Genomic DNA, 14,346 nt, shown 5'->3' with positions numbered 1-14,346 from the left:
ATATAGATTGAAACATTTTCTGTTTTCACCTTTTCTTTGTTCACTTTGTCTTTCTCATCAGTTTTTCCTTTTACAACATGACTAGTATGGAAATGTGTTTTAAAATAATTATATGTGTATAAGCTATATCAGATTGCTTGCTCTTCAGGAGAGGGAAAGATGAGGGAGGGAGGGAGGAAGAAAAAAAAATCAGAACTCAAAATGTTACAAAAACAAATATAGAAAATTATGTTTACATATAATTAAAAAAATAAATACTATTGAAATTTTAAGAAAAGAAATAAAGTAGTGTATTTGAAAGCATTAAATAAATCATAGGAATTACTTTGTTGAACAAAAACATTTTTTTTTTAAGTTTTGGCTTTCTCCCTTTCTACCCCCATAACCCCATCCCCAATTCTGCATTTTTTTTTCCTGAGGCAATTGGGGTTAAATGACTTCTTTAGGATCACAGAGCCATGAAGTGGTAAGTGACTGAAGCCAGATTTGAACTCAGATCCTCCTGACTTCAGGGTTGGTGCACCAACTAAATCCCACCCTCAACTCCGCTTTCAAATACAGTTAAAGAAAACTGAAAACTGAAAGAACAGTGATAGAATGAATTGATGTGGAAAGAAAGCAAAGATGCCATAAGATACTTCTTCTGGACTATTTTTGCTCTCCCCTTTGCTGGCATTTGAAATCTTTGTTCATGAGGATGAGCATTTTATTTTCTATTTAAAAACTGGTGAGTGTAATACTATTAAAGCTGCATATAATGTTTTGATTTTCACTGTCATATGTAAGCTAAAATTGAAAAAATCACTTTACAGTTTCGAATAGTTGAGATTGTTTCTTTTTTCTTTTCATACTTAGAACAGGATTATAATAGTCTCTGCGACAAACAGCCCATCGGAAGACTACTTTTCAGGCAGTTCTGTGATACAAAGCTTGATTTAAAGAAATGCATTGAATTTCTGGATGCAGTGGTAAGCAATTTACATAATTTACTTTGACTGCATAGTTGCATTTTTGTAAAAGATAATAGGAACATACTATAAAAGAAAGTAAATTACTTCCAGTTATTCTTAAATTTATTTGAGCCATGATATAAGAATGAATGAACCAGTTTTCTTGATATCAGATTGTCATGATAAATCAATTTCTTTTGTGTAAAATTGTAATACACTTAGCATTAAAGTTTATGTTTTAATATATCCCAAGTAACATCCCTTCTAGATAGCTTTTAAGTGGAGTATTAGTTTTTATTTTTAGTATATTGATTTGATTTTGAGAGAAATTGAAATTCCAAGAAGTGTTCTTTTGACTATCTGAAAAGTATCTTTTCATTTCCCATCATCCTCTTATATACTGAATCAAAAGTATATAGAAGACAATATAAGAAAAGGCCCAATCAAGTTGAACAGAATTTTCTACTTTTTAAGAGATGTCTTTGTACTTTTATTCCTTGTTTCATAATTTCTTTGGTTGCCCTTTTGTGCAGACAAGTTCTGACTCATGTGGTCCAGTAGTTCAGGGTTGGGATCAGAATGAAATGAGACTTGTAGACAATATAACCTTTACCAAAAGGATGTTTACTCAGAAATCATATGAAAAGGATATTCAGCAAAGAAAGAGAATTGATTCATTGGAGCATATTTCCTCCACATTTTACAATACAGTCAGTGTACTGATAAAGTGTTAACTCTTCATTGGGAAGTTGATTAAACCTAAGGAATCCTGAGGACCAAGTATATAGGGCTTTTATATTTTAGGTAATGATAAAGTTAGATGAACAGTTGAAGTCTTATTTCCCTAACTAATTAATTTTCAATCTTTTTAGGGGAAAACCATCCTTTTTTCACTTTTTAAAAATAATAATAGTTTTTTATTTTTCAAAATACATACAAGGGTAGTTTTCAACATTTTCTCTTACAAAACCTTGTCTTCCAATTCTTTCTCCCTCTCTTCTCTTCTCCCTCCTCCCCCTCTGGACAGCAAGTAATCCAGTGTAAGTTGAACATGTTCAATTCTTTTAAGCATTTTTCTACCTTTATCATGTTGCACAAGAAAAATCAGATCAAACTGAAAAGAAATGAGAGAAAAAAACAAGCAAGCAAACAATAATGACAACAAGAAGATGAAAATACTATATGATGGTTCATATTCATTCCCCATAGTCCTCTTTCTGCATGCAAATGCTTCTCCATCACAAGTCTGTTGGAATTGGCTTGAATCACTTCCTTGTTTAAAAGAGCCACATCCATTAGAGTTGATCATCTATAATCTTGTTGCTATGTATGATGTTCTCTTGGTTCTACTCACTTCACTTAGCATCAGTCTCTCCAAGCCTCTCTAAAATTATCCTCCTAATCATTTCTTATAGAACAATAATATTCAATAATTCCATCATATACCACAACTTATTCAGATATTCCCCAACTGATGGGCATCCAGTCAGTTTCCATTTTCTTGCTACTACAAAAAGGTTTGCTGTAAACTTCTTTGCACATATGGATGGTTTTCCCTTTTTTTATGATCTCTTTGTGGTACAGACCCAGTAGAGACCCTGCTGGATCAAAGGTTACATAGTTTGATAGCTCTCCAAATTGCTCTCCAAGATGCTCTCCACCAATGTCCCAGTTTTCCCACATCCTCTCCAACATTTATCATTATCTTCTGTCATCTTATCCAATCTGAAAGATGTGATGTGGTAGTTCAGAGTATGAATTTGCATTTCTCTAATCAATAGTGATATAGAGCATTTTTTCATATGCCTATAAGTGGTTTTAATTTCTTCATCTGAAAATTGTTCATATCTTTTGACCATTTATCAATTAGAGAATGGCTTAAATTCTTATAAATTTGAGTCAATTTTCTATATATTTTAGAAATAAAGTATTTATCAGAAACCTTGGATATACAAATTTTTTCCCAGTTTTCTGCTTCCCTTCTAATTTTGGCTGCATTGGTTTGGTTTGTACTAAACCTTTTTAATTTATCCATTTTGTTTTTTATAATGTTCTCTAAATCTTCTTTGGCCATAAATTCCTTCCTTCACCACTGATCTGAGAGGCAAAATATCCCTTGTTTTCCAAATTTGCTTCTAGTATCAACCTTTATATCCATGAACCCATTTCAATCTTATCTTAGTATAGGATGTTAGATGTTGGTCATTGTTTAGTTTTTGTCATGCTGTTTTCCAGTTTTGCCAGCAATTCTTATGAAATAGTGAGTTCTTATCCAAGAAGCTGGAGTCTGGAAAACCATTCTTCTTGAAGGAATCTTCCAATCTTCTAAACCAAGCATAGCAAATTTCTAGTTTGGAATATGACCTAACCCTAACCCTACCCAACCCATTTGGATTAGTAGTAATAATAAGTAATATCTTACACATCTAAAGAAATTCTAGTTTTCTACTCATATTTGAGTACTCATTAAAAAACAGAAGATTTCAAAACTATTAAACTTACTTGTATGGGACTAAGAATTGAAAGTTTATGGTAGCCCTTCAGGAGCAGTTGCCTAATGTACTTTCTTCAATTTGTATAATGCATGCAAAATTGTTTCTGTGTACCCTAGTATTTATCTTTTGCGGACTGTATCAAACAATTAACTAATATTTATTGAATTTCCCATATATGTAGTGAAATGTATAGTGAAATGTATTGGTCTTCCTTAGAGCCAAATTCTTAGCTTAGACTTACATTGATTTAAAATTGTTATACTTTTGGAGTAATAGTAAACTACTGTGCTAGTATTTTCCTTTTGGCTGAAACTCTGGATGCTCTCACTCAGCCATACTTTCTCACGAGAGCATTTTACATTTCATTGGGTGTCTGCCAGAGATTCTGTCAAGTTTTGTCAGAAATTTCAAACCAAATAGTAAGGGGAAAGCACAAATAGAAAGGGGAAACCAAATAGTAAGGGGATATAGAGATAGAAATAGAGATAGAGATAGAGATCAAAACAGAACTTGTCCAATTAACTCAAAGAAGGTTAAGATAGAACTGATTCCAGTATACAGTGAGCATATTTTACATACTTGGTAGGTTTGGGGGTTACAGAAGAAATATAAGATTTGATTAGTGCCTTGAAAGGAGTTCACAATCTACTTAGAAGGAATAACAAATATGAAACTACACACGATAAGACCTATTTCAAATTGACTAAAAGCTTAAAATGAGTAAGCAGTTTTCCATGGAAACATTAGATTTTAGATAATAGCATTAAGTGTTCAAGTCAAGGATGATGATTCTCTTAATACTGGTCTCTATACATAGAATGTATTGTATTAGGAGGGGCTTTGATAATCTTTACTATATTCAAGAAAGGTCCAGGAGGATGGTGAAGAAAATTCAAGATAGACAGATGAGCATTAGGTGAAGGAAATGAGTGTTTGACCTGGAAAAGAGTTAAATAAGACATAATACAATTTTAAATCATTTAAATACTGACAAAGGGACTAGACCTATTCTAGTTGACACCAGAGAGGAAAAAGTGGCCAATGGGGGAAATAATACTAACAGACTTTATATGTGTTTCAGGGCCTAAAAAGTACTTGTCATTCATTATCTTATTTGGTACTCATAATAATCCTGGAAGATAGGTCCTAAAGGTATTACTGTTCTGTTTTACAGATGAGGAAACTAAGGCTTAATATACATTCCTTATCCATGGTCACATAGCTACAGCTAATAAGAAAAAGAGGTAGGATTCCAACTAGGTCTTCTTAACTCTTAAGTCTAGAACTAATTCTCCCATACCATATTGTTTCAGAAAATTACAAGGGAGCAGATTTCTGTTTAATTAGGAACTTCCCAATAATCAAAGCTGTGTGAAAATGGAATGAACAGAACTACTTTGGGCAGTAGTGAGCTCCCAGGTACCAAAAGTGTTCAAGCAGAGAGTGGGGACAGTTTGTTGGGATGTTGTAGATAGACTCCCTCCAACAAGAGATTAACCTATTGATTTATCTATCTATTTACTTACAGGATTATAGGTTTAGAGTTTCAGATGACCTAGCTAACCCCTTTCTTTAAGGTGAAGGGAAGTGAGGCCCAGAAAGTGAAAGAGTTGACTGGTGGTCACACATGTAGTGAGTGGCAGTGCAAAGTCTCTTTGATGCCATAGAAACATTCTTTCCCTTCCATCAACTGCTACCTCCTTCAGAGTAGTGGAATGGATCTCCTTGAATACAGAGAGTAACCTAATATAAAATCATAAAGATCAGAGTTGGAAAGGAGCCTTATTGTTCATTTGATTCAGTTCCTTCCCCTGACCAACTTCCTCCCCCCCCAAAAAAAAAAAAAAAGCAGGAATTACATCCATAAATTTCTGTAAAGGTGATTTTTCAGCTTTTGCTTTCATACATCTTGTGATAAGAAACTCATTATTTCAAAAGATGCAATTCATTCTGTTTATAATTATCATGAGGCAACCTGAAGGAATGGAGAGAGAGCCATCCAAAACCAGGAAGACCTGGCTTCAAGTCCTTCCTTCAATAAAACTTGATTTATGATTTTGAGCAAGTCACTTTGAGCTACTCTAAAAGACTCTCATTTTCAGAAAAGATGTTGATCTTCAGTGATAAATATAATTTCTTCCCTTTAGAATCCCTCTTTATAGTTTTTTTCTTTCTACAGTCCTTTCCAGCTATAGGATTTGAAGTCTTTGAATAGCAAATAATTCAATAGAAATCAGAATATATTAGTAATTTTCACTAAGATAATAGCCCACATTTCATTTCTTTCTTATAAAGAAGCCGATAACTTAGGAAGTGATTCTAGGTATGAGGCTCGATGATCCTTTAATTTACTCTTACCTCAGTAGATAGACAGGTGAACTATAGATTTTATTTAAAGATCATTAGAACAACTTTAATGCTTTGTTTGCAAATCATTAGGAGTTTTGAAGTAAGTAATTTAATCCCTATAATTACATTTTAGATTTGATTTCCTTCATCTAATCAATTTTCATTGAGTACTTCCTATAAGAGGCCTTATATATTAAGGGGAGAGGTATAAAAGTAAATAAAGCATAGTTCCTTTCTTTATGGGGATTTTCATCAACTAATTTAGTATTAGAAAAGGAGGGAAAACGACAAAGCACTTTCACTCTTTCTGTTGTTTGCTTGCATTTTTGTTTTCTTTCTCATGTTGTTTTTTTTTTTTTCCTTCTTGAACCAGTTTTTCTTGTGCAGCAAAATAACTGTATAAATATGTATACATATATTGGATTTAGCATATATTTTAACATATTTAACACGTATTGGACTATCTGCCATCTAGGGGGGAGGGAAAGGAGGGGAAAATTTGGAACAGAAGGTTTTGCATGCGTCAGTGTTGAAAAATTACCCATGCATATTTTTTGTTTAAAAAAAAAATAATAAAATAAAAAGAAAAGGGGGGGAGGGGGGGAAACTTTGCCAAAAGGTTATCATTCAGATAGGAACACAATAGCAACAACTTAATAGGATTTATTAAATATACTTAGTGGTGTGCATCTGTCATGTTTAAGGGCTAAGTCTTATTATATAGTCTATTAGGCTAGAAGTGAATGTTAACCTTTGGAATTACCCCTACCCAGCCATGTATGTTTCTCTGAGTTTTTCAGGTTACCACCTCCTTTTATGGTAGGGGTTGTATTCACAATTAAATCAGTATTTTTAAGTATTATTGTCAGTTTTTATTATACTGTTTTCTTATGACCTTTAAAAGTATTTTCTACATATTTAATTGTGATTTGTGATTAAATACTTTTGTTTGAGACAGCATTGCTGAAATGCAAGCTATTGAGAGAATGATTCATTTTATACTTCAATTTGCTACCAACTTTGTAAAGGAATGTATCCGTTTCATAAATTGAACTCTGGGAGGAAGATGGTTATAGATGCTTCCCCTGCCTCAGGGAGAAGAGTGTTTGGTAAAAAGCTTTTTTGAATAACAGAAGGATAAATTCTGCATGATTTCAATAGTTTCCTTCCATTTTGTATAGCTCTGATTCTTTATTTTGAACCTGATATTGGCAAGTCTACTTAGATGAAGAATGGATCTGTATTTGTTTGAGCTGTCACCCAAACTTTTGGTCTCCTTTCTCAAAAGAACTGTCTTTCAAATCCACTTTAGTAGTTAAGTTTTTGACAAAAAGTACAAGTGGCATTGGTTGAGTATCTATAATGTGCAGAAAACTGAGCTAATTGCATAGGTTGGTAACGTGTGACCTGATTCAGCATTTTTATATATTATCAACAAAGTCCAGCAGCAAGAGATTCAAAGAGAAAATCCATTTAAATTAACTAGATAATATAAAATATCTATCTGCCAAGGCAAAGTTAGGAACTATATGAATACAATTACAAAACACTTATTATGCAAATAAGTGAGATGTAATCCATTGGAAAAATATCAGGTGCTTATGGGTAGGCCAATAATAAATAATAAAAATGACAATACTACCTAAATTAATCTACTTATTCAGTACTATACCAGTCAAACTCCCAAGAAATTATTTTACAGAACTAGAAAAAAAAATAACAACAAAGTCAAGAATTTCATGGGGATTGATTTTTTTTTTTTTTTTTTTTTTTAAAGCAAATGAAGGTGGCCTAGCAGTATTAATCCTAAAACTATATTATAAAGTAGCGGTCATCAAAATCATTTGATGACTAACAAATAGTCAATCAAATGGAATAGGTTAGGTTCACAAGTAGTCAATTAATCTAGTGTTTCTCAAACTCAAAAGATTCTAACTTTGGGGATAAGAACTCACTTTTTGACAAAAATTACTGGGAAAATTAGAAATTAGTATGGTAGAAACTAGATATTGACCTACACCTAACACACTATATACCATGATAAGGTCGAAATGATTTCATGATTTAGAGTGATATTATAAAAAAAATTAGAACAAAGGATTACCTCTCAGATCTGTGGAGAAGGAAGGAATTTGTGGCCAAAGAAGAACTAAAGTACATTATTGAATGCAAAATAGGTAATTTTGATTATATTAAGTTAAAAAGGTTTTGTACGAACAAAACCAATGCAGATAAGATTAGAAGGGAAGGAATAAACTGGTAAAAAAAAAAAAAATTTATATTCAAGATTCTGATAAAGGCTGATTCAAATATAAAGATTTGACTCAAATTTATAGGAATTCAAGCCATTCTCCAGTTCATAATGGTCAAAGAATATGAACAGACAGTTTGCAGATGAAGAAATTAAAACCATTTATAGTTATGAAAAAAAATGCTCAAAATTACTATTGATCAGAGAAATGCAAATTTAGACAACTGTGAGATACTGCTACAAACCTCTCAAATTGGCTAAGGTGACAGGAAAAGGTAATGACAAATGTAGGAAAATTGGGACACTAAGGCATTGTTGGTGGAGTTGTGAACTGGTCCAGCCATTCTGGAGAGCAATTTGGAACTATGCCCAAAAGGGCTGTCAAATTCTGCATATCCAGTAGGATTTCTGCTGGGCTTGTATCCCAAAGGCATCATAAAGGAGGGAAAGGGACCCATACATGGAAAAATTTTCATAGGGGCAAGAAACTGGAAACTGTGACTGTCCATGAGTTGGAGAATAGCTGAAGAAGTCATACTATATGAATGTTATGGAATATTATTGTTCTATATGAAACAATCAGCAGGATGATTTCAGAAAGGCCTGGAGAAACTTATATGAACTGATGCTGAGTGAAATGAGCAGAACTAGGAAATCATTGTACATGGCAAGAGATTATGTTGTGATCAACTGTGATAGACATGGTCCTTTTCAACAATGAGGTGATTAAGGCCAGTTTCAATGATCTTGTGATGGAGAGAATCATCTGCATCCAGAGAAATGACTCTGGGAACTGCGTTTAGATCATAGAATAGTATTTTCATTTTTTTGTTGTTGTTGTTGTAATTTTCATTTTGTTTTCTTTCTTACTTTTTTCCTTTTTGATCTGATTTTTCTTTTTTAATTTTAGAAAAAAGCACTAGCATTTTTTTTTCATAATTATAACTTTTTATTGACAGAACCCCATCCTAGGTAATTTTTTACAACATTATCCCTTGCACTCACTTCTGTTCCGACTTTTCCCCTCCCTCCACCTCTTCCCCCAGATGGCAAGCAGTCCTATACTAAATATGTCACAGTATATCCTAGGTACAATATATGTGTGTAGAACCGAACAGTTCTCTTGTTGCACAGGAAGAATTGGATTCAGAAGGTAAAAATAACCCGGGAAGAAAAACAAAAATGCAAACAGTTTACATTCATTTCCCAGTGTTCTTTCTTTGGGTGTAGCTGCTTCTATCCATCATTGATCAATTGAAACTGAGTTAGATCTCTTTGTTGAAGAAATCCACTTCCGTCAGAATACATCCTCGTACAGTATTGTTGTTGAAGTATATAAGGATCTCATGGTTCTGCTCATTTCACTTAGCATCAGTTCATGTAAAGTCTCTCCAAGCCTCTCTATTCATCCTGCTGGTTGTTTCTTATAGAACAATAATATTCCATAACATTCATATACCACAATTTACCCAACCATTCTCCAATTGATCGGCATCCATTCATTTTCCAGTTTCTAGCCACTACAAACAGGGCTGACACAAATAGTTTGGCACATACAGGTCCCTTTCCCTTCTTTAGTATCTCTTTGGGGTATAAACCCAGTAGTAGCACTGCTGGATCAAAGGGTATGCAGTTTGATAACCTTTTGAGTATATTTCCAAATTGCTCTCCAGAATGGCTGGATATATTCACAATTTCATCAACATTGATCTTATTTTTCTTGTGCAACATGATAATTGTGGAAATATATTTAGAAGAATTTCACATGTTTAATATATATTGGATTAAATGCCGTCTAGGGGAGAGGATAGGGGGAATGAAGGGAAAAACTTGGAACACAAGGTTTTGCAAGGATAAATGTTGAAAATTATCTATGCATATATTTTGAAAATGAAAAGCTTTAATAATAAAAAATACTTTAAAATGCAAAAAGCTCTTTACAGATATTATCTTATTTAATCCATTTAACAATTCTTTGAGGGTAAGTACTATAGATATCTGTTTTTTGGATGAAGAAACTGAAACTTGGAGAAATTAATGAATTGCCCAGTGTCAGGTAGTCAAGCCACATTTTGAATATGAACAGAAGGAGTTCAGCTGCCCTGATAATGATAATATGGCAAAAATAATTATTTTAGGAAAGAGAGAGAATTTTAGGAGAATTATTTGCCTATAAACTGCAGTCTTTAAAATTCTCTTATGTAGGGTAGATTATAATGGATTATCATTTATTGTCTCTCAGCATAAAGGTTAAATGATATCTTTAAAATCATCTTTTGAGTGACAAAGAATATGGTAAAAAAATTTCAAAGAAGTTTTCTCCTCATTTTTAAATTCTCCTCTGCTTTGGAGTAATTTTCATACTTACTTTATCCAGGTACATGTGGTATCAACCAAAAAATTGCTTAACTTTCACAGTAGGAATAAATATAGGGGGAAAAAATCAAATGAATTTTCCTTTAGTCACCTTTATTTATATAAAATGAAGCCCCTTTTTTTTCCAAAGACTGATGGTAATCTAAAAATTGTTGATTGAGAAATAGAGATTTAGTTTTAATTCTTAAAATATGTTTATTCATATGTGTCTTAAAAACTGAACAAATATAAAATGAAACTCTTTTTAGATGATCTTCAAAACCTAATTCATTATAACAGCTTATATGCCTAAGCTATTAAATTTTTAAAAATTTTGTTTTATCTAGTTTATTGCTCCCATATGAAAGTATAGCATAGAGAGAATTTAGGAAAGCAGAGCGTTAGCTAATACCTTAACCATCTTAATAACTGATAATCTTTCCTTAAGTCAACTTTCCTTCACTGTAAAATGAGGTTCGACTAAGTGATCTCTTTAGACCACACCCAAATCTAAAGTTCACATGAGTGTAAGCTTATTAATAAGTTCCATTAGTGAAAAAACTGGAGATTTTCTGAATTATCTCATGAGACAAGTGAGCAATTTACTGTAGTAGGGAGTGGGCAATAGGTGGATCATAACTTTGTAAGATAGGCTACAGGAAAGAACCAGAATGCATTAGGAAATTTTGAAAGGAAGAGATGGCTTTAAGAGAAGTAATAAAATAAAGGAATTAAAGAAAGCTTCACTGACTCCAGTAATTAGTCATACAGTTTAGTTTGAATCATGTATTATATATGTAGATATATATTTGATTTTGGTTTTAATTTGTTTAATTTTTAAAGATAGATTTTCCCCCCATTTTTCTTTCCTAGGCAGAATATGAGGTGGCTTCAGATGAAAATCGAAGAGAGACTGCTCTGAAGGTTTTAGACACGTACTTCAACAATGGGGTATGTTATATTCTCAAGCTGGTAATTATAACTTGTAATTCTTCAGATTTAACCTTAGTTTCCATTAAGCATATTAAAATGCAAAATGTTTAAAGTTAATATTATGTCAACATTATTAATTTGCTTTTTTCCTTTGATTAAAGGAAAATGTTAGAAGAAAATTGTTCCCCAAATTGAAAAAATTGTTAATTTTTTAATTGTTCTCCAATTCTAATTTTGATTCACTAGAATCTAAGAATAAACATAACTTTTAGTGAATCATTATTCATAGATAATTTCATGTTTTATGTATTATTTTATCCTGTTCTTGTTAGCTTTTCTTTTCCTTTGTCTATGGCATAGTTCCCTAGCATGACTTTGTTAGGCTAAAAAAAGTGCTACCTGATTTAACAACTACAATTGTTATGTACATAAATTTGTTCTTGTTGTTTCAGCCATATACAACTCTTCGTAAATCCATTTAGGGTTTTCCTGGCAAAGAGATTGTTTGCTTCTCTAATTCATTTTATAGATGAGGAAACTGAGGCAAACAGGATTAAGTGACTTATCCAGGATCACACAGCTAGTCAGTGTCTGAGGCCAGATTTGAACTTAGAATTGTCTTGACTCCACACCTGGCACTTTATCCTCTGTGCCCCCTAACTGCCCTGTATGTAAATTTAGCATCTAATAATTAGGTAACTAAACATCATGGTTCCCATAATCCCATAATGCTTTGGGGATTTCCAATGTCTTTTATTGGAATAATCCTATAAAGTAGATAGTCTAAGTGTTGTTAAACCCATTTCACAAATAAGAGAGCTGAGATTCAGAGGTGAAGTGATACTGTAATAAGTCCTATTGCTGGGCCAGAATGCATTGCCTTCCTGTGGAGTTATGGCTGTTGTCATAAAAGTAACTAAACCAGGTCTTAGAGAGATTCCTTGACTTGCCTGAAGTCAAACAGTGACAGGACTAGAAACTCTTGTAGGCCTTCTGGCTCTCCATCCACTATTCTTTCCAGTGAGTGACCATTGTCCCCAAGAGGTGCATGATTGGTGACAAAATCAGTGGGGACAAAGACTAATAGTTAATAGGAGGGCCTTCATCTTATGATTTGGGAAGACTTCTCAGAGGTAGTAGGTGAAGTGAGAAGGAGCTGGGGAAAAGTGGAAGAAGGGGACTCTGGGAAGGAAGAAGATGTGCACAAAAGTACAAGCACAGATGAGATGAGAATATTTATGATACTAGTTCTCGCGGGCTCTGAGTTTTCCTAGTGGTGTTTAGGGTTCAAAAGACAGATTGAGGCCTGATTGTGAAGGTATTTAAATGACAAACTAAGAAGTTTAAAGTTTTTTTTAAGTAGTTTGATAATGTGAAAAATTAAGTCTTGTAGAAAGATTAATCTCATTTTATATGTAGAAGAAATTGGAGGGTAGGTGGACAAACCTGGAGACAGAGATCCACTAGAAGGCTATTTGTGGTTTAATCTTCAAATCTTATTTTGATTGATTACTATTGTCAACAACAAATTTTGAGGTATTTATTCATAATTGATATGTATATGCTTCTCTACTAATAATTATATACATTATAAAATTCACAAAAATTGAGATAAAGTGAAATAAAGAAGAAATAATATTATATTCTAAAATCAGTAAGAAACCACTGGATTTTATTGGGTAGGAAGTAATGTGGACAAGTATGCTTTTGCCTTTGGACCTATTTTGAAGACAGATTAGAGTGGTAAGAATTGAAGCAATGACACTTTTAAAGAGTCATTATGATAATCTAAGCAAGAAGTAATGAGAGAGATTGTGACTGTGTGTAGAAAGAAGGGGATGGATGAAAAAGGTGTCACACAGGTAAAAAATGACATGTGACCACTAATTATATATTTGTGGTGAGGGAAAATGAGATGAGTATGACACTAGTTATAAAACTGGTCAACTTCACAGATAGCGATGCAACAAACTAAATTCACCCAGTTAGGAAACTGTAAGAATAACCTAGACCAGAGGAAATGAGGGCAATGAAATTGGAGAGGAAAGGATGAATTTAAGAAATAGCGAGGAAGCAGAAGAGCATGTATGTTGAATTAATGCATTATAATTAACACACATTGATTAAATATTTACATTATTTTTTAGTTCACTTTTTTTTGTGAATTTTAAATTTTAATTTTTAAATCATTCATATCTTTAGAGAGGTTACTCATCTCACTGTCAATGTCAGTGTACCACAGAAATGATTGAAGGAATAAAAGTTTTTCCTCGTTTCAGTTTATATTTTTGTCATTTGAAATTAAATTGAAAACATTTTTACATAAAATATATTATGTTGAAGATGAAGCAATGTAATATAGCTAATCTATTTGATTCCTCTAATTAAACTAGTATTTTAAATAAGTGTGCTATTCATGGAGAAAAAACTAAAACCTCATTATAACGCTATCATTAGGGGTCTTGTCATAGAACCCACTTATTGGTAAAATAAGTAATCACACTATATATTGTGATTAAATTCTTTTGACATTTCAGAAATGAACCCCCATCGAGATATAAGAATAGATCATATCAGAGTAACTATCTTTACTTTTTCTGAGAGAGCTACTAACCTGGTAATGCTACATATATAGTTTTAGCAAAGCATTTGAGGAAGTTTATTGCACTATTCTTGTAGAAATAATAGATTTAACCCACCTGGTAGTTCATTTAGATGAATTCAGAGCTGTTTTAAACAGCTGGACTCAAAGAGTAGCTGTTAATGGTTTGATATAATCTTGAAAGAAGGATTGTAGGATTAGAGTGCCGCAGGATTGTAGGTTTGACCCTGTGTCATTTGTATTAATGACTTAGGTAAAGTTATATATTACATGTATAAAATTTGCAGGAGACAGCTGTGTAAATATACTGCATAATAGTTAAAAACCAAAAAAGATTTTGAGAAGCTAGAACTACAATAAGGTAAATTTAATAGAGGAAATGTAAAGTCTAACACTTTAGCTAAAAAAATC

General features: G+C 32.7%; 1 protein-coding gene across 3 annotated transcripts in view; it reads left to right on the top strand.

Annotated features, from left to right (window-relative positions):
- The window catches only part of GRK4 (G protein-coupled receptor kinase 4), a 131,720-nt gene that overhangs the window by 54,153 nt on the left and 63,221 nt on the right, over window positions 1-14,346 (top strand). For all 3 annotated transcript variants that reach the window (XM_031942454.1, XM_031942453.1, XM_031942455.1), the window contains exons 3-4: window positions 856-968; window positions 11,274-11,351. In XM_031942454.1, coding sequence (XP_031798314.1) covers window positions 856-968; window positions 11,274-11,351 — 191 coding nt within the window. The remainder of the gene's footprint in view (window positions 1-855; window positions 969-11,273; window positions 11,352-14,346) is intronic.

Source organism: Sarcophilus harrisii, chromosome 6 (assembly GCF_902635505.1).
Source record: "Sarcophilus harrisii chromosome 6, mSarHar1.11, whole genome shotgun sequence".
NCBI lineage: Eukaryota > Metazoa > Chordata > Mammalia > Dasyuromorphia > Dasyuridae > Sarcophilus > Sarcophilus harrisii.
Note: the sequence above shows the minus strand (reverse complement) of the source record. Positions and strands in the feature narration are given on the sequence as shown.